This window comes from Ochlerotatus camptorhynchus, unplaced genomic scaffold, assembly GCF_037179485.1.
Source record: "Ochlerotatus camptorhynchus isolate MF236.1 unplaced genomic scaffold, CSIRO-AGI_Acam_v1.1 ptg000105l, whole genome shotgun sequence".
NCBI lineage: Eukaryota > Metazoa > Arthropoda > Insecta > Diptera > Culicidae > Ochlerotatus > Ochlerotatus camptorhynchus.
Window position 1 is genome coordinate 2,523,061 of NW_027040595.1, and position 20,674 is coordinate 2,543,734.

At 38.6% G+C, this 20,674-nt stretch overlaps 1 protein-coding gene across 4 annotated transcripts in view; it reads right to left on the reverse strand.

The window, feature by feature from the left end:
• Positions 1-20,674, reverse strand: part of LOC135699301 (sodium- and chloride-dependent neutral and basic amino acid transporter B(0+)-like) — a 377,984-nt gene that overhangs the window by 216,050 nt on the left and 141,260 nt on the right. For all 4 annotated transcript variants that reach the window (XM_065219538.1, XM_065219540.1, XM_065219539.1 and 1 more), the window contains one exon: positions 3,933-4,406. In XM_065219538.1, the coding sequence (XP_065075610.1) occupies positions 3,933-4,406 (474 nt within the window). The remainder of the gene's footprint in view (positions 1-3,932; positions 4,407-20,674) is intronic.

Here is a 20,674-nt window from a genome sequence, read left to right on the forward strand (position 1 = left end):
TTAATTCGTTTGTCTTGTGTATATCTTTATGACTTTTTGTTTGTCTTGTCCTCCGTCTCGATGAGTCTCATCGTCACCCACTGGTCACCAAAGTTGGTCAAACTCCAGATTAATCTAGAACCACCCTACACAGCAAAAAAATAATTTTGATATCACGTCAAAGTGGATGCACTACAATCATGTCGAAAATATGGTGTAATATTACTTGCTAAAAAGGACAAAATTATCATTAATACAATGCATGAACTGACATTACGCTGCTTCTACTGCATTTGTTTATTTATGTGGTCATAAAAATTACATGAAATTTTCGACATGATTGTAGTGCATCCACTTTGATGTGATATCAAAATTATTTTTTTGCTGTGTACTGTTCATACTAGTGACATCCTTCTGATGAGACAACTAAACCTCACCCCCAAGCTCCTCCCCTTATCCTATGCTTCGGAAATGTACCGCTCTAACCGCGAGTTTTCGGCCAACTCCTACTAGACATAGAATTAAGTGAACAAACAATGAACAATGAATTATCGACTCGGTGAAGCTAACGCTTCATCCAAAAGGATGCACTTCAATCATGTCGAAAATCTCATGTAATTTTTATGGCCATAACAATAAACAAATGCAGTAAAAGCAGCGTAATGTCCGTTCATGCACTGTATTAATGATAATTTTGTCCTTTTTGGCAAGTAATATTACACCATATTTTCGACACGATTGAAGTGCATCCACTTTGATGTGATATTAAAATTATTATTTTTTGCTGTGTTCCAGTTCTGGCTGAAAATCTTCTAAATAAATATAACTAATTATTCCTACAAATTTTAAGAGGTTAATGAAACGTTAATAGCGTAATGTTTACTCATACTATGACCCCTTTTGAACAATACTGCATGCAATTCAAATTCCACATCAGCATAAAATAAATCGATTAATCGATTCAAGATATGAGGACAACAATGCAACACCAGCAATACGTCTCACTCCAAATTAATTCTTGGCTTGCTTTCGAATTCCACATGAAGTGAAACAAAAACATGTTTTCTGATATGACAAAAGTTGTTCCACCAACGATGGCTGACCCCATTGTTTAAGCACGGTGGAGACATCTACAATTTGTAAGTGGGTACGTGAAACTAAAGTGTTCTGTTTAGATAATCGAGAGATGAGAGTACATAACATCGGGGAAATTACAGGTACCCTTACTTATAACCTTAGATTGGTTTTCCCGGGGCATGGGAAAACTTTAGAAAATGAGCACCCGTCATTCCAACCTGTACATTGGACTATTTTTAACCTATGATTATCTTAAATAAATAAAATTAAGTTTAGATGGGTGTTTTTTGTATCACATACAATGATAGAATAGCCAAAGTTTGTATCGATTAACTCGATTTGTTTACATTAGGACCTTTTAAAAAGTTCCACGAAAACTGTTGTGTTCATATGCAGTGATGCCGAATTTTTAGAAAGAATTTGAATCAAATAATTGCAATCATTTAAATGAAAGGTTCTCACCATGGTATTTGTTGAGTTTTCTTTGTTAGATCATTAAACCACAAGCTGGTAAAATGCGATGAATTTGAATATTCCAAAATGTCGTGATCACTGCAGATCGCAGAACTGGTTGCAAGATCTTGAGGCGTTCTCCAACAGAAGCTTTCACAATTCATGTAAGGCTTGTACTCGAAAAAAATGCACCATTTTTATCCGTGTGTAACTTTTTTATCCGTGGGTAAAAATTGATGAAAATCTGGGTATAACTAGTTTGGAGTGAATTGTTTACATGTGCAAAATTGCATAACAATCGGCTCAATGGTTATTGAGATGTCATCGAAACAAGAAGAAAATCGCCGGAGATTTTTGCGCGCCGTCATGGAAAATCCGACTGCGACCATGAGATGGATCGGAAGACAACTGTGTCTCGGGTGGTAAAATCGTTTAAGGAGTCCCAGACGACCGAGCGGCGGGCTGGAAGTGGAAGAAAGTCGAAGGCAGCTGACCTTGTGAAGGCCCGAAAGGTGTTGGATTATTTCAAGCGTAATCCGAACCTTTCGATTCGCGACGCGGCTCTGAAGGCAAAGTGATTCGCCTGGTTCGTTCAGCAAACCATGAAACGAGCTGGGCTTCGTGTATTCAAGGTCCGGAAGGCACCGAACCGGCGTGATCAACAAAATACGGCGGCCAAATCCTGTGCAAGGAAGCTGTATCGAGAGTGGTTAAAGAAACCGATGAGTGTGGTTATCGACGACGAAACCTACATCAAGGCAGACGCAAAGCAGATACCGTTCTACGTTGCCAAATCACGGTTTGATGTTCCGGAAGACATAAGGAAGAAGAAAGTGGACAAATTCGCCAAAAAATAATATATTAGTTTACTTTGGCCATATGCCAATGCGCTAAACTAAGTAAACCGTACATCACAATGGGTACCATCAATAGCGAAATTTACCGCACCGAGTGCCTCCTGAAGCGTCTGTTGCCCTTCCTGCGGTCCCACGGAGACGAGACATTATTTTGGCCGGACCTGGTATCATGCCATTACGCGCGATCGACGTTGGATTGGTACAGAGACAATAACGTTGTTTTTGTACCAAAAATCGGAAACCCCCGAAATTCACCAGAGATTCGTCCGGTGGAAAGATTTTGGGCCATAATGAAGGCCAAAGTTCGAAAATCGTCCAAGGTGTTTAAGAACGAGCTGAAGTTGAAGAAAAAATGGATGAAAATGACCAAAAAGGTTGGCTCCACCATTGCACAAAATGTAATGAGGGGTCTTAAGGGAAAGGTGCGGGCTTTCAGCGATGGAAAGGAAATTGAATAAAGTAATTATGCCGAAACATAATCCATATGTATTAGTTCATTCCCTGAAAGTTTCAAGGAAATCCGACTTGAAATAATTTTTTGGCGAACACTTTTGTCTGGTGCATTTTTTTTTTTTCGAGTAGTTATTATGACGTTCCACTGTAATCGGCAATATTTGAGAAACCTTCAGATGATAATAACGAGGTGAGCGACTCTCTATCGCACTCCACGGATAATAAACACAATTCGTTACTCGAGAAAAGCATCTGAGGAAAAGTTTTCGGGCATTTTATCCCATGGGTGCATTTTGGCCTGTTCTCCCCAACGTTGTACACACCGATTATTCCCGTTGCTTATTTTTGGAAGTGCAGAACATTCGACGAACATGGCAACCATGACGATTGACTTTCGTAGTGGAAGCTGGTCGTGTGCTTCCGGGAAATACTAATCAAATCAAAAGCTCGACCCTGTGTTTGTGTGGATGCGTGTGCTGTATGGAGGTTGTTGCTCTGGGAGAGTGATTAGTCGGAAGCTGCTTGTTGGATTCTGATGCTATGAGTTAGTTGTTTGGTATGACGTGGGAGTAATTTGCAACCTGTTGCGAATGGGAGTAATTTTAAATCAGTATAATATTTATATGAGTAGAATGAACTCAATCATTAATCAAAACAAACAACCGCAAATATCAGTTGGTGAAAAGAAATAAAATCCATAAAACTTAAATCTCTTTTCATTATGAAACATCCATGTACTATTAACCGTCGTATGAAGCAATGAAGTGACCAATTTAATCATCATAAGTGGAGAAAAAACTTGAGCAAGGAAGCGCAAAAAGTAGGGCTCCCGCTTTATACCACGGGAAAACAATTACAATTATTGTCGTTTCATCTCGTTTTCTTGCATCTTCATCATCATACACATTATCATAATCACTATCCAGGTCATATTTGACGTAACAGCTCGCAGAAAGAGACACAAACAAACCCGTACCTGGCAGCAAAAGCAGCGAAAGAAAGTGTTGAACGGTGGCTTTTGTGCAAATTAAATTCACATTATCACGTCGATTGCGGAAAACGACATCGACGGCGACGGCGTCGACGATAATAAAAGTAACGTTTATGACTCACCTGTTTGTTTGACTGATCATCGCTCTCAGCGGCTACGTTGGTCTGGGAGGTGACTTTGGTCGACAGGAGCTTCACGGTGGACCCATTGTGCATTACACTGACATTGTTGGCATTGGTCGGTGAGGACAGATACCGCAGATCACTGGCCGTGGGAATTCCAGCCGTGGTCGTAGTGGCGTTGTTATCGGTAATACTGCTACCGCTGTGATTGCTGTTGGAAATGGTGTTACTGGTATAGTTGTTGAATGCCGTATGGGTGGTCCAGATCGGAGTCGACGATGTGGGATTATAGGGTTGCTTTCGGTGGGTCGCTCGGTCGATGGTTAGAGTTTGGCCCGGTTTGCCGAGCCCATTGCCAAGGACACCCTCTGCGGACTTTTTCCGTTCCGTCGTGAACGAAATTGTGCCATCGGAAAAGCGGTGGAATGTCAGGTTTTCATCCGACAGGAAGGACATGGATGTGACGCTCGATATCTGTGGGTAGGGGAGTGAAGGAGATAAAACAAAGATTAATTATTCAATTAAATTGGTTTTAGGACAGAGATTACTGGGAAGCAGAGCAGTTCCACACTAACCGACGAATCGATTTTTTTTTTCACTCTCCGAATTTCATGACACTTCTGTTCACCAAGAAACCAAGTTTGTACTGAAATTCGGCCGTTGTGGCTCACGCCGGGGTTTTTTTTTTGCAAATGCCATACAGTTTCCTACAACTTTGTCTCTGACGTCATTTCACTAAGATGAGTCGTTTTCGTGCCATGATTTATTGGCAAATATAAAATACGCCATTTTGAACTATTGGAATGAGTCGAAATGGCCGATCTTCAGTGCAAACTTGGTACATTGCCCCTAGCGAACAATTATGCAAAGTTTCATGGATTTCTGAGAGGTAAAATTTAAAATAAGATCATTTCTTAGCTATTTGGTCTGGGACTGCTGAACTTGAAGTTATACTTATTCGAATGCCACTATGGATTTGAAGAAGATTTTGTCCACATTTAAATGCGTGTATATATGGTCTTCAACTTTACGTGAACACGGATAAGCTTTTTTTGTAGCAACGAGGCCAAAAGCAAAGGTTAAACTTTGTTTTAAACACTGCACTATGGGCCAGAAGTGCAATCCAGCGGTACAAAAATAATAACTCCGAAACTAAGCTTTTCCGTGTCTTCTTAAAAGTCTGTGGCGTCGCATAGCCTCACTTTTTGCCTATGCACATACTTTCAAAACCAGATTTAATGTCATGTTCATATTCGAATCGGTTTAAAGTACACTTAATCTTCTAGTTTATTTATTTATTTATTTAATAATTTATTTTTTTTATCTTTTTTATTTATTTATTTGCTTATTTATTCATTTATTTATTTATTTATTTATTAATTAATTTATTTATTTATTTCGTCATCCAACGTAAACTAGTACATATTCGAATAAAGTTTTGTATTCTTAAATTTATTTATTTATTTATTTCGTCAACTTTGGAAAAGAGGTTAATAGTATAATTTTGTCTTTAATAAAAATTAAGCAGTGTCAGCTTTCCTATTTTTTATGAGTTATAATGCCTTATGGAGTAAAAATATTGTTTTAGTTTATGCCGAGACATTGTAAAGTCAATGGTTTCGCAGTATTGATTGTAGGAGGCCCTCATGCGGTTTAATGGCCCATATTTTGCATAATTTGTGCGATGACGTTTTATGGCAAATAAATTTCGATTTTGGAGTTGTCGGGTAGGTGCATGGAAATTTAATTTTGATAATAGTTCTGTGGAGTCAATGCGCTGCGAAACGATATCGTTTACAAATAAAACCATTGCATATTCACGACGCTCTTTTACACTGAAAATGTATTTTCGTTATTTTTATGAAAACCGTTTCGTAAAAATGAATATCGTACATACAACACATCTTTCATAAATGGTACGAAACATTCATTTTTCCTGTCATCTGGCGCGATGTCAATATTACGCCTTTTTCGTATAATACACAAATACATCTTCGTGGGGGCGACCCCGGCGTAGTGGTTAACATCCATACCTCTCACGCCAAAGTCACGAGTTCAAATCTCACCCCCGGACAAGTCACGAATGATCCTAACACTCTTGGTGTGTGACTATAATAAAAAAAAAAAAAAATACATCTTCGTACAATCAAAAACCAACAACTGCGCTTATTGTCTCCTAAAATGCTGATTGTGTGTTGGAGATGGGATATTACATGCAAGCTACCACAATAAATCAAATTCCTGGTCGCGGTGGTTTTATGTTGGAGAAAAAAATACATGCAAGCAGCAGAAAAAGCAAGCGAAATCGAATTACCGTTCTATGAGTGCTTCTTATTTGCATTTAGCTATACCATTTCTCGTAGCACAGATAGAGCGATGGATAAAGCACAGACCTGACAATCGCAAGGGTCATGAGTCGAGTCCGGTCTGAAGCCTGACTTTTATTTTTTTGTCATGTTTATTCCTTCCAATGATGATGTTATTTTTACCCATCCTCACTAACACATACCACAACCAACACTTGTTTCCACAACCAACACTTGTGGGCCCGCTGGTTGGGTGTAGCGATAGCGAGTGTGGCAGTTCTAACGAAACTAGCTTCATACAATGTACAAATCCATTTCGTTGCAGAAAACAACGAATAAATTCGTTGTACAAACGAAATTTTATTTTCAGTGTAGTGTTTGTATGTTTATAAGCAGGGGTTGAAACAGTTGACGTTTTTTACTACACTCGCTTCGTTGTCGTGCGCGACAGTCTGTTTGTATTCGAACACTCATGCTCTACCGTCGTCTCTCTCACACAACACGAGCGGTAGAATAACATTCGAGCTAAAAGAAAATTATCAAAATAGCTATCATATGACATGTGTGATTTCGTTGTAATTCCTCAATTTGGTGTAAATCAAACCATTTCTTATCAGAAATATTATTACTAGGACATCATTGCTTGCTATTTTCAGAATTCGGTCTTCGGCGACAGTGTCGTATGACAGAGCCTGTCATACGACATTTTAGTTTGGTACTGTACTATGATAGCTTGCTTTGCAAGTGTCGGAGGCAAAGGCAGTCAATTATCACAGAAAATGTGTCGACTACCGTGACCGCTTACAAGACTGTTTATAAGCATTCATATGATGATGTCCAACCTAATTTACGAAGAGCGTATAATAGAAATTGTTTTTGTATGGATTCTAATCTTTCTTCGTGCGTGATTGAAAAAGGAGACCATACAATGCTGCAATATTCCAGTATTGACCTCAAATAGGCAATATATAGTGTTTTAATTGTGTAAGGGTCCTGAAAGTTATAGAAAAAGCGCATGATAAAGCCTAGCATGTTATTTGCACTGTGAATAATTGTGTTGTAATGGTCTATGAAAGTTAGTTGAAAGTCTAAGATAATTCCTAAATCCCAAACTCTTTCATATTTTTCTACATTTTGATTTCCTAGTGCAATTGAAATATTTGAAGTTGTTCTTTTCCTGCTAGATGATATTAAGTTGCATTTTTTTTTTCATTTATTTCTAATAGACTTTTTTTGCACCATATGTAGAATATGTGTATTTCATTCCGGAATATATTGATGTCTTCTTCATTTCTTATTTCCAAAAAGAGCTTCATGTCATCGGCATAATAAGCAATTTAAGTTTTTTGAGAATGAAAGAAATGTCGTTTACGAAGAGGTTCCAAATGAGAGCCTTGGGGGACGCTTGAAGTGACCTGAATTGGACTGGATTTCCTTCCGTTGAATTTAATTATTTGTTGGCGGTTAGTTAAATATGATTAAAGCCATTTTAGGAGCCCTGACTAAATTCCAATTTTTGCAATTTAAAAAGTAGCATTGGTACGTCTATGCGGTCAAATGCCTTGCTAAAGTCTATATAGAGAGCTTCTACGTGATTTCCATTATCCATTGCATTCGATGAATAGTCTTTAAATTCAAGTAAATTTGTCGAGGTCGAGCAATCCTTGAAAAAACCGTGCTGCATGTCAGTAAGTCTATTTTTGATTTGGAGAAATAATTTTTCGCTGCCAATTGCCTCGAAAAGTTTAGGAATGCAAGAGATAATGGCTATTCCACGATAATTACGTACGTCAGCTTTCCGGCTAGATTTCAGAATAGATACGAAAAATTAGTTTTTCCATATTTTTGGGAAGCTTCCGAATTCCAGCGACATATTAAAAAGCCAAAACAATGGAGCAGTCAGTTCCATTGCTAGACATTTAATAAATACTGGAGGAATTCCGTCAGGTCCAGGACCTTTTGAGAAAAAATCCTGCACTTGAAGTTAATTGAGGCCAATGTCCTTTGAAAATTCTGGAAAAAATGCAAAATAATCGCGATCTTCTTCAAAAAATGTCGTATAGATTTCTTGAAAAAATTTTGCAAATAGATTGCAGTTTTTTTCCGAGCTATCACCGACATTTTCGTCGAGTTGCATTATTGAAGGAAAATTGTCAGATTTTAATTTGGTTTTTAAGTAATTAAAGAAGTTCTTTGGACAGGACTTTATTTCATGTTCTGTTTTTGCATTATATTCTTCAAATGCAGTACTGATAGCTAAATTCAGTTGATCGCATGTATCCAAATAAATTAATAAATTATTACTACTATTGTGTTTATTGTAAATTTTATGTGCTTTTTGCTTTCGATTTTTCAAGTTTTTTTTATTTGTCTGTTTAACCAGACTGGATTTTGTGTGTTTCTGTTGCGTCTTTTTTTTTTCTTCAAGGGAATTTCTTCCGAAATTATTTCTGTTAAAATTTTGTAGAACACGTCTATACCAATTTCGACATTTCCTACATTCCTTAAAATTAAAATTTATTTTTTCGTAGTCTGCTAATTTGTATTCAAAGACTTCTTTGCAGTCGTTGGGTCTTTGGTTTTCATGCACAAATAAAGAATATTCAATTGCTGTGTGAAACGCTTCATTTTTCCGAGGTGGATTTGAAGATTCGGTCACACAGAAATCTTCATAAATATTTGTTAGTATAAAGTCCAAATAGCAATTTTGTTGGTTTTTGATGTGATTAATTTGGTTCAGTCCTAAATTAGCAGTTTTGTTAAAAATGAACTGAAATGTTTCATTATCCCCAACGACTGGGAGTAAGATACATTCATTTTCAGAGTCCAGAATAAAGTGATTCAGAATTTTCCAAAGTGATTCACTACTTTCCGAAGTGAATCCAAACCTTTCTGAAGTGATTCATTACTTTCAGAAGTGATTGTTATTTTTTTTGAGTGATTTCACGATGTCATTTTGAACATTTTTAAACGGATTCACCTGCAGAACAATCATCAAATAATATATTGCCATTGGAATTGCTTTGAGCCATGAGCGCCATGAGCGTTGTTTTGCATTAAAATCGCCAATAATGAAGAATTTAGACCTATGACGGGTAAGTTTCTGCAGGTCACCATTGAGAAAATCTCTGTCTGCCTACGCATTGGAATGGCAAATAGGCAGCTATAAACGAAAGTTGTCCAAATTTTGATTTGACAGTTTTAAAAACTTTGGTTTCAAACGATGATACGTCTATGAACAATGATGGCAATTCCTAGAACCGCACTACCGTTAATACTGGTGACAACGCTCTGATGAGACAACGAAACCTTACCCCCAAGCTCCTCCCCTGATCCTATCCTTCGACAATGTACCTCTCTAACCTCGAGTAAGCCGCGAGTATTCGGCCCAACTCCTACTAGACATAGAATTAAGTGAATTTTGTTACAAACAAAAAACAATTAACTATCGGCTCCGTAAAGCTAACGCGATTGATCCTTCCAAATAAACGAACTAGTTTAAAAAAAATGATGGCAATCCCACCACCGGCTCCATCAAGACGATCATTTCAATAAATGAAATAATGTGCATTTTAGAACGTTATAATTTTATCGGCGATATGCACGTTATGAACTCTCATAAAGTTAAATAACTCGTCTTCATTACCTTTAAGAGGCCGAGCTTCCAATTCAAAATATTTAATAATTTAAAATCCAGTACTGCATTTCAAAGTCATGACGATATTGTTCGTAAATTTTACTCCAGTTTGAATAGCATCAAACATGGGGATTTATCATCATATATATTCATCAGCAGTTCTTTCGGTCGATGCTTCGTCGACTTTGGAAATCAACCGTTTCGTGATGAGTGTGTGAGTGCTGACCACGTTTTGCGTCCATTGCTGCAATGGACGCGCTCTGACCCTCGTTGGCGTACAACAATTTGCCATACAATGAAACTACTAGAAGCGGCTCCAGTTCTGATCGAGGAGGCTTTTTGGATAGCGGAAGATAAAGTGTTTATTGTGTTGTACCTTTTGACTATAGTTTTAAGATGTATTGTATAGTGACCAAGAATCCTCGGCTCTGTAAAGTTAATTCGGTTGAGCCTTATCAAATAAATTAATAATAAACATGGGGATTTTTTCTCATGTCCCAAAAAAACTGGACCATTTTCCGGCCATATTTTCGGAACCAGTAAACCTATTCCAGAAATATTTAATAGAGTTCTACGAAACCTTTAATTTGGCGGTTGTTGCATCCAATTCGGTTCAGTGGTTGCCGACATTTGAAATTTATCTCGACATGAAAAAATTCTGTAATGTAATTTTTGTAATTTTTATGTAAGCTTATTTATCGAACACAGTTTGTTTCCCCAAATGCATTACCTCTAGAAAATCATCTGGAGAAACTTGCTTGTACGCTGTTGCAGTCTATTGCAAGAACTGCCATTACTTTTGTTGTATGAAATATAGTGTTGTAAATGGCTTTTCAGTGTCGACAAAATCAAAATACTGCCATTTTATTTTTTGTCCAATGTTTCGGTTCGTTTGGGACCTTCTTTAGGGACTCAACAATTACAGTAGTCAAAAATGTTTGTTACAGTTATAAATGGTTTAAGCTTTAAGTTCAACAATCCAATTTTCAGTAATCCAAGGACCACATCTTAGTCCTTGTTACTTTTTATGCCTTGTTGATAGTGACAAGACTCGACTTTGTCTACCAAGGATGATCTTGAAACAAGGAAAAAAATGACTTAGTTTGTCTTCATCTATGTGATTCCTAATCTTCTATTTGTTGTTCCCTAGATTGAAGTGGTTAAGACTAGGGTTCTGATGCATGGTCATTATCGGTGTCATGCCTTAATTTTGTTGCTAATGAATCCAATTTTGACTGACAAAGGGGCGCGCCTTTGGAGGGTGTTTCAACACTCCGAAGGGTATAAATAGCGGGACTTTTCAATTAGAGTCGGATCCTTGCGATAAATGCATGAGTGGCAACTGTAACAAAATCGAATACTTCATGATTTCTCAATAGTGATGGAGTAATACCATAGAGGTAACTCTAAGACTAGTAGGTCCAGAAAAAACGTGCTCAACTTTTTGGCTCAGCTCTGGTACTATCTTCGGTCCCAAGCTAATCGATTCACCCCTCGAAACATAGGAAAATCAAATCACCCCTCATTTTATCTGTCAAACTATCATAGCGAATCAAAACAAACATAGTGTAGTACTGGAATTTATACTAGAATGGGATACGTTAATCGATTTGCTTGGGACCAATAGGCTAGTCAAGTAGTGAGCCAATTTAAAATCGTTAGTTTCGTATTGATTGTTGGTAATACGACATGCACTAAACTAAGGACACGGGATATACTACAATAGATCAATTTACTGGTCGCAGTAGTGTTAGGTCCCGAACAGAGGAAAAAAATGGTTCAATAAATTATTAGTTTGAGATTCCATTGTACAGTTAAACAAGTTGCCTATTGAATAACTCTTGAAATCTTATCACTAACCAACTACTTCGTACCATTCCACCATAGCATCAAATTTCACATACCAACAAGAGATGACATGCTTCGAATACACTCTACAAGATCGTTAATAAACTCTGAGCACCATAACGTGCCATAGTTTCCTTGACTGCCAACAGCATACTTCCATCGCGGAAATGAAGTGAGACACGAGAGGGAAGCACTTGAATCAACATGTGTCGTCGGTATAACTCGTTATTACTATGTCGTATGTATAGATGTATATCCGATAGAAAAGCACAGAGCAAATGGAGACTCGGAAGGCAGCATGGAATTGCAATTTAATTGAAGTCACTCAAACAGAAAAAAAGGTACGTAACAAGAGTGAAATGTAAGGAAATTGCAAACAGAGTGATTTAATTACTGTTTTATAGAACTTTGCTTTGGAATTGTTTTCCAAAGTCAAACATGTTACTGACAACCTGCAAAACTTTAGAAATGAAACCTCACAAGAACAAAGCCGTGACTTTCAAAAGCTACAAATCTGGGTCATACCTGTCGAGCAGTCTCAACGTTCCGACTGACTAAAGCCGTGCGACAATTGCTCATTATCTCGGCAGGTCGCAGCGCCCGTTAAAGTACCAAGTTGCATAACAGTCTTCTCTCAAACACAATCATCTCACAACCAACTTTTAAAACCTCGACCGCTGACTGTGGGTCACGACGCCCAGGCGATTTAGCCTGAGTCTAATTTTCAAATCATCATATTCATCACCTTAGGACTACCGACAGACAGCTACTATACAAGGTAGGCAGGCAACCAAGCCGTTGCGGTTGCAGTAAAATTAGCACCTTTCAAGCGTTCCATCGATCGCCCCATGCATCAGAGCATAGCATGTTGACACCAGTACTTCCATCTCTCAGCTCTCATCTCTCATCTTTCATCAATCTTGCCCGAATCAATCGAACGATTGGGCGGTGAGACAACGACGTGACGATCAAAGAGGCAAAGAGGGTTTATTTTTGTTCGGTCCATTGCTGCGTTAATGATGCCGGAGATAAAAACTGACTTTCAATCATACCGCACCGGCCACCGACCCACCGGCCGTTCGTTGTCGTGCTGCAGACTGTTGGCAATGGAGGCGGGATGAAAAACCCTGGCTCTCAACATAAATGTGGTTTAGCTTTTTTTTTTGGCTTGGGAATGTTTACCTTGTGCGTATCGCGGACTTACCTACAGGGACTGGGTGATCATCACTGATCATGTAACGCAAAAAAAATACAGTCTAATCTATTATTACATCTTGGCCAGTAGGCTAACATCATGTACTTACGAGAAATTATAAGAGATGCATCTCGTCGTAAACGTGACGGAGATTAGTCATTTGGAAAATTGAAGGCTGGAAACATTAAATGATTTGGGAACGACTGTTCAAATGTTATGAATTACGAAATAGTGGTCGTGTTAAATATTGTGGAAGGCTGTTATTCAAATCAGCAAACAAGCAAAAACAGCAACGCTATGAACTCGTTCAGAGTTCTGCTTCGGTCGATGTGAAACTGCAGAATGCGAGTCCAGTTTTTGTCCATTTAAATGCAGTGGCGACCCGTAACCTCACTGTTTACCTGTGCACCAACTTTCATAACCAAATATAATGCCAAATTCATACTCGAATCGGTTGAAAAATAACTTAATCTTCTAGCTTACTCGATATCTATCCATTGCAAGCAATATTTTGATAATTGTTTATGTTTTAAGAATTGGTGCACAGGTAGATTGAGGTTAATAATCGCAACGTTCGTGGTTCGAGTCCATTCGGCAGTCTGTTTCCTATTTTTTTCGACATAACTAAGTTACCTCACTAATACACTCTACATTTTTCGGTCTCCAATTTTCTTGCATTGGACCGCAGCTAGTTACATTGCATCTTAGGTTCATGCGGTTTCCACTAACATCCTCTGATGATGAATCACACATAATTGTAAGCGAATCTTACATTCCCCGGTTGGGTGTAATCGCACAGCTGACAGGGTGCTGCTCCACCATTTTGAGAATTTCAAAATACCTTTCAAACTTCCAGCAAACATCCTCAATATGCTTCCTTCGTCATCATTCAGCGTCCCGGCTGGGCGTAACCAGCGTGACTACCGGGACTGTAAACGAGGAGATCTACCTCATGGATTGTCTACAGAAGCGTCTGCTTCCTCTGTTGAAGCAACACGAGGGCCCTACGATCTACTGGCCGGATCTAGCTTCGTGCCACTATTCAAATGTTGTCCTGGAGTGGTACGAAGCCAACGGGGTTACTTTCGTACCCAAGGACATGAACCCCCCCCCCCCCCCCCAACGAACCGGAATTAAGGCCCATCGAAAAATACTGGGTTATTATGAAGCAGGCACTACGGAAGCATCCTAAGGAGGTCAAATCTAAGGAAGACATGAAGAAAAAGTGGGCTTCCGTACAAAGGAAGCTGCAGCCAGATGTTGTACAGAACCTAATGAGTGGAGCTAAGCGTAAGGTGCGAGCGTACGGTTAAGGTATAGATGTTGAATGAAATAAATATGCCAAAAGCTTACTAATGGGTTATGTTGTATTGTCTGAAAGTTTGAAAAGGATCGGAACCTTCGAATATTAATCTAAATGCATGTATAGAGGTACTAGACATATTTTGCACTGCAGTGTCCTCTGTGAACAATTAACGGAAACAGATTTTGTGTAGTTTCCGATAAATGTCACCGCAAACAACAGCAGTGATATCTGATGGAACATGAATGCAGAAGCTTGACAAAATGATTTATTGCAATTGCGCATCAGATTATTATTTGTTTAATCGCTGTTAGGTTTTTAAGACTTCCCAATCTATATTTTCCAAAACATTCTATTTGACCTCCATCGCTACCTCTACAAAGCAGGTTCAAGGCTGCGAATGTCGCTCAAATCACCTCCTGGTCCAATTACTGATTGTTTTTACGTGACCCACGATTGCTCCATCTTTATTACACTGCACGAGTTGGCAAGCAAACAATCGTGCAAATCGTTCGTAAAAAGCAGGTGCGAAATTTATTAAGGCAGGCGTGAGGTAATAAAATAATCGAACACCGAAAATTAAAGGCCTGGCTTTACGAGTCCGGGATCATGAAAATTTGTTAGCATGAAAATGATGTAAAAGGTAGAAAGAGACGAAATATGCCGAAAAGAGAGAGGTGATAATCATGGGGCCTCTTTTGTTTTAGACGTTTGCAATACATGGCGTACTCCCGTGGGGAGAATTGAAGAAAAAGAAAAAAACAGTTCGCTTTTAGCATGTTGGCAGAGTTTTCCACCATCACAGGGAGAAAATCAATCGAAATATCTACATGCGATCCAACCAACTCGTTTTTTACGGAGGAAGGAACATATTGAAAAGCAAACCCATAAATCGATATCGGAAGCTTGGAAATATGGAAAACATTTGTAGACAAATATGGAAAATGCCCGGCTTCCGTTTGTAGTTCGACTGTTTGTTGTCGTGGTTTGATTCTGCAAATTGATTTTATTTTTAACATCAAATTAAAAAAATGCACTGCGGATGATTATTGGCTCTTATCAACACTCCCAAGCAGTGATTGAACATATTTAACTGTGTGCACTTGTAGGCACAAATGTCTAATTAGGTATTCACCATGAAAGTGAATCAGCCATGCGATGACACCGCCCACCGCAGGCGTGGGCAGCCAAACGAAAGCAAAGTCGATTGCGGCAAACAAGACTGCTCAGAAGTATGTAGTACAAAGTTTACCATCAGCGGCAAATATCGCTAAAAGTTAAGCGTAGTTGTGTGCTTTGGCAACACGTGTTACCCCCTGCCGCTGATACCCTCCACAGGTAGCAGACCACCGAAGAAGCATACTCACATACTACGCTGCACTGCATGCTGTAGGTACAAACGTGTAATAGAAACCGGTTTCGAAATAACATTAACATCTTTAAAATGTACATTTTTGCGTGTGAATGACTTTGGTGCAGCCGTATTTATGGACATGTACGACGCTGCAGCTTTACAATACTTTATGGAGGAGGAGGGTAGCTATAAATCTAAAAAATGACCATCATCGAACTGAATGGTTTTATGGCAAGCTGATGGCTGATTGTTCGTAGTTGCTCTAGTTGTAATAAACCATCTCAATGATACGGCCCAAGCTAGCAGAATAAGATTAATTTAGATGCATGTTTACATCGCTTCAAAAATGTGCATCATCAATTTTGTGTTAATTGCCTTTGTTTATTGAAATCTATCCGTGAGCAAATCAATAAATTAAAAATAAATCAATTTTAAAAGTACATAAATCAAATCACAGTGGGAGGTTTTCATTTATTTTTTTTCGCTAATTTCTTTCCAATCTCAACAGTCTACGTAAGATTATGATTTACTTCACAGTTCAGTTCTGCCAATCTTCAAAGTATTCAACGTTTTATGGGTCAATTATTTGAATAGTAAACAGGTGTTTTTAGCTTGAAATTATTAAGAAAATATTATGAAATGAGAAATTTGTCGAATTTTGCATTAAATTTCATGAGCATATTAAAGAGTTTTTTCAACAAGAAAGATTACATGTCATTTTCGAAAATTTAACGTGTGGTTCAGTTGCGTTGCGTTTGAAACGGAGTAATTCGTACGTTGCATTATGGCAACTGTCATGTATCTACTTTAACAGTTCTCCAATCAAAGTTCAGAACAGAAAGAGCATTACATTTACTATTGCCAGTCACGCCCATCTTCTCCGTTACGGAGGTAGGAAGGATATTATTGTTGTATCATCTATTCAACGGGAGGTCAGCGACTCATCGAAGTCCTCATAGATGCTACGTAGTTGGATAGTTGGGTAGGAGATGGGTAGAATGTGGCGATGCGACCATGGTATTTGTTTTCCCTAATAAAAAAATACCATAAACGAACGATAACCCAACTAATAGAACTATTCCACAAATGGTTTGGATGATACCTCAAACACGTCGTTAGGCAAAATAATAAAAACAATTTGATCAGGGTTGTTTTGCAGGAGCTTGGGAATTATCCCACAATATTCTACTCAGTAAGCAAAATCATAGCTGCTCAATTTAACTCCAAACCTGTTTAAAATAAAAGGAAAACAAACAAAAAGGAAGGAGGGTGATCGAATTTACTCCAGCCATGTGTAATAAAAACACTTGAAAGGATATGCACTTTGGGTTGCCACTTGGGTAGTTCTGAAGACTTCTCCAACGACACAAAATTTAAAGTGTGGTCCAGTAAGAAGCGCGAACTAAGAAATGACATTTATTAAGCTTTTTTATGGGGTTTTTGATAATATTGCGACTTTCTATGATATTTCAGCCATCATCTAAGCGACCAGTTTAATCCAACATCTGCATTATCCCAAGTCACCTTCCCAGTTTTCTTAACTTTCGTTTACAATATTTCTCCATTGGTTGGAATTGGGGGCAATTGGGGGGAATAATGTCCTTTTCGATGAAACCCACTCCGTCACGGTACCGCTAAAGTACCTCCTGCATGTAGTGGCAGGCTGGCTGGTCACTGGCAGTTCGAGTTCAACATCTTGGTGGTGGTAAACTTGATTCTTGAACTCCATAGAAAACAATAAATTCATCCTTGATTTCAGGTTTGGAAATGCCAACATAAGAAAAAAGTTCCAAAAGAGAAATCTACATCATCAGGGTTATTCTGCGTGGCGTATGAGGTGACACGGTGACTCGCAGTCACATGACTCTTCTCACTCTATTCCGACAGTCGACTCGGGTGACGTGAGAGGTTCATTCTTAGGTGAGTTGCAAAGTGACTCGGTGTTCATTCGCCGAAATGTCACTTTGCTTTGTTTTTCAAAAAGAGCCTACACAGTTTTTGCAGGTTCATTTATCAGTTTAATCGCAGGTTTTTATTTTTTACTATAAACATGCGTTTCGAGTCGTATTCCATGTCAAACAAGGTAGATTAAAGTATTTTAATTTTTTCTTAAACATAATCCGCGTTCACATGTTCGAAATCATGCATAAAAATATCATTAAAATGAATTGAACATGTTCGGTCTGTGCTAGACCCTTTCAGTTTTAGCTGTTTGTTGTTTTCGATTGCGAGCGAAAAATTTTTTTCCGATCGTGTTTTTTTTTTAATTATTAATACACTGGAACCTTCGTAAATCGAACCAGACGTAACAAAAACCCATTACTTGGGATTTATTTCATAAAGAAGATTTTTGAAAATATTATCAAATACCCCACAATATGGGTTTTTTTGGTATTGGGGTGACGTGCACGGACCGGACATCGATGTCTGGGGCCGTTTTGAAATTTAAGATGGCGGCTTCCGGTTAGGGAAATACTACCAAATCACTCACGATATTGGATATTTTTTTAAATCTTGGTGACGTGTAGGGACCGGAAAACCATGTCTGACGCCTTTTTCCAGCTTCCGGGTGGAGAAAAACCTTGGGAATTCTGTGAAAAACATCTCAATGTGGGAATTTTTGGAATCTTGATGACGTGTAGGGACCGGAAACCTATGTCTGACGCCTTTTTCAAATTCTATATGGCTTCCGGTTGGAGAAAAACTCGAAATTTTTGTCAAATATCCCAAAATATTGGTATTTTTGGAGTGGGGGTGACGTGTAAGGACCGTAAATCGATGTCTGAGGCATTTTTGAAATTCAATATGGCGACTTCCGGTTAGAGAAAAACTGGGAAAAACTGCCAAATTACCCACAATATGGGTATTTTTGGAATCTTGGTAACGTAAAGAGACTTGAAACCCGTGTCGCACACCATTTTGAATTCAATATGGCGGCTTCCAGTTGGAGAAAAACTGGTAAATACTGTAAAATTATCCACAATATGGGTATTTTTGGAATCAAGGTGACGTGTAGGGACCGGAAACCCATGTCTGACGCTATTTTAACTACATATGGCGGCTTGCGGTTAGAGAAAAACTGGGAAATTCTGCCAAATTACCCTCAATATGGGTATTTTTGGAATGGTGGTGACGTGTAGGGACCAAAAACCTTGTCTGACGCCATTTTTAAATTCAATATGGCGACTTCCAGTTAGAGAAAAACTGGGATATACTGCCAAATTAGCCACAATATGGGTATTTTTGGAATCTTGGTAACGTGTAGAGACCGGACATCGATGTCTGAGGCCGTTTTGAAATTCAATATGGCGGCTTCCGGTTGGAGAAAACTTGGAAAATCTGTCAAATACCCCTTACTATGGGTATTTTTGGAAACGGGTTGCCGTATATCGACCGGAAATCCAAGCCCGGCGCCATTTTGATATCCAAGATGGCGGCTTCCGGTTAAATAAAAACTGGGATATTCTGTTAAATACACTGCCTTATGAGTATTTCAGGAATCTTGGTGACGTATTGGGACCGGAAATCGATGTCTTACGCCTTTTTTGAAATTCCAGTTACAGAATAATTTAAAAAAATACTATCAAATACCCCTCAATATGGCTATTTTTGCTTGTGGTGATGTGTAGAGACATTTTGAATTCAATATGGTGGTTTCTGTTCGAGAAAAAACTTGGGATTTCTGTCCAATTGAGGGGTAAATATGGGTATTTTTGGAATCCGAGTGACATGTAAGGACGGAAAACCCATCCGTATTTTTCTGTATTTGGAAGCCACCAAATTGGATTTCAAAAAGGCGTCAGCCATTGCTTTTCGGGCTCTACACGTCACCTCGATTCCAAAAATACCTATATTGTGGTGTATTTGACAGTGTTTCCAAGTTTTTCTTCCACCGGAACCCACCATCATGGATTTCAACATAGCCTCAGACATGAATTTCTGGTCTCTACACATCAACAGAATTCCAAAAATAATCATATTGGGGACAGTATTTTTATATTTTACTCTAACTGGAAACTGCCATTTGGATTTCAAAAAGGCATCCGATATGGATTTACGGACTCTACACGTCACCCCGATTCCAAAAATACCCATATTGTAGAGTATTTGACAAAATTTTCAGTGTTTTCTCCAACCGGAAGCTGCCATCTTGAATTTCAAAACGGACTCAGACATCGATTTTCGGTTCTCACACGTCTACCCAACTCCAAAAATACATATATAGTGGGGTATTTGACAGAATTTCCTAGTTTTATAGTTCACCAACCGGAATCCGCCATTTTGGATGTCAGAAAGACATCAGACATGGTTTTCCGGTCCCTACACGTCACCCGGATTCCAAAAATACTCACATTGAGGATTTATTTAACAGAATTTACAAGTTTTTATCCAACCGGAAGCCGCCATATTGAATTTCAAAGAGGCGTCAGACATCTATTTCCGGTACAACACGTCACCAAAATTCCAAAAATACCAATATTGTGGGTAATTTACAGTATTTCCCAGTTTTTCTCTTACCGGAAGCCACCATATTGAATTTCAGAGAGACGTCAGACATGGTTTTTCGGTCCCCATACGTCACCCCAAATCCAAAAATACTAATATTGTGGGTAATTTGGCAGTATTTCCCAGTTTTTCTCTAGCCGGAAGCCGCCATATTGAATTCAAAATGGTGTCATACATGGGTTTCAGGGCCCTACATGTCACCCAGAGTTTAAAAATACCCATTTTGAGGTTTTTTTGGCAGAATTTCCATTTTTTTTCTCTAACCGAAGGCTGTCATATTGAATTCAAAATGGCGTCAGACATGGGTTTCCGGTCCCTATGCGTCACCCCAATTCCAAAAATACCCATATTGAGGGATACTTGACAGAATTTTCAAGTTTTTCTCCAACCGGAAGCCACCATCTTTAATTCCAAATGGCCTCAATATCGATTTCTTGTCCCTACACGTCACCCCGACTCCAAAAATACCAGTTTTGTGGAGTGTTTGGTAAAATTTCTAAGTTTTTCATTAGCCGGAAGCCACCATCTTGAATTCAAAATGGCGTTAGACATGGGTTTCCGGTCACTACATGTCACCCCAATTCAAAAAATAC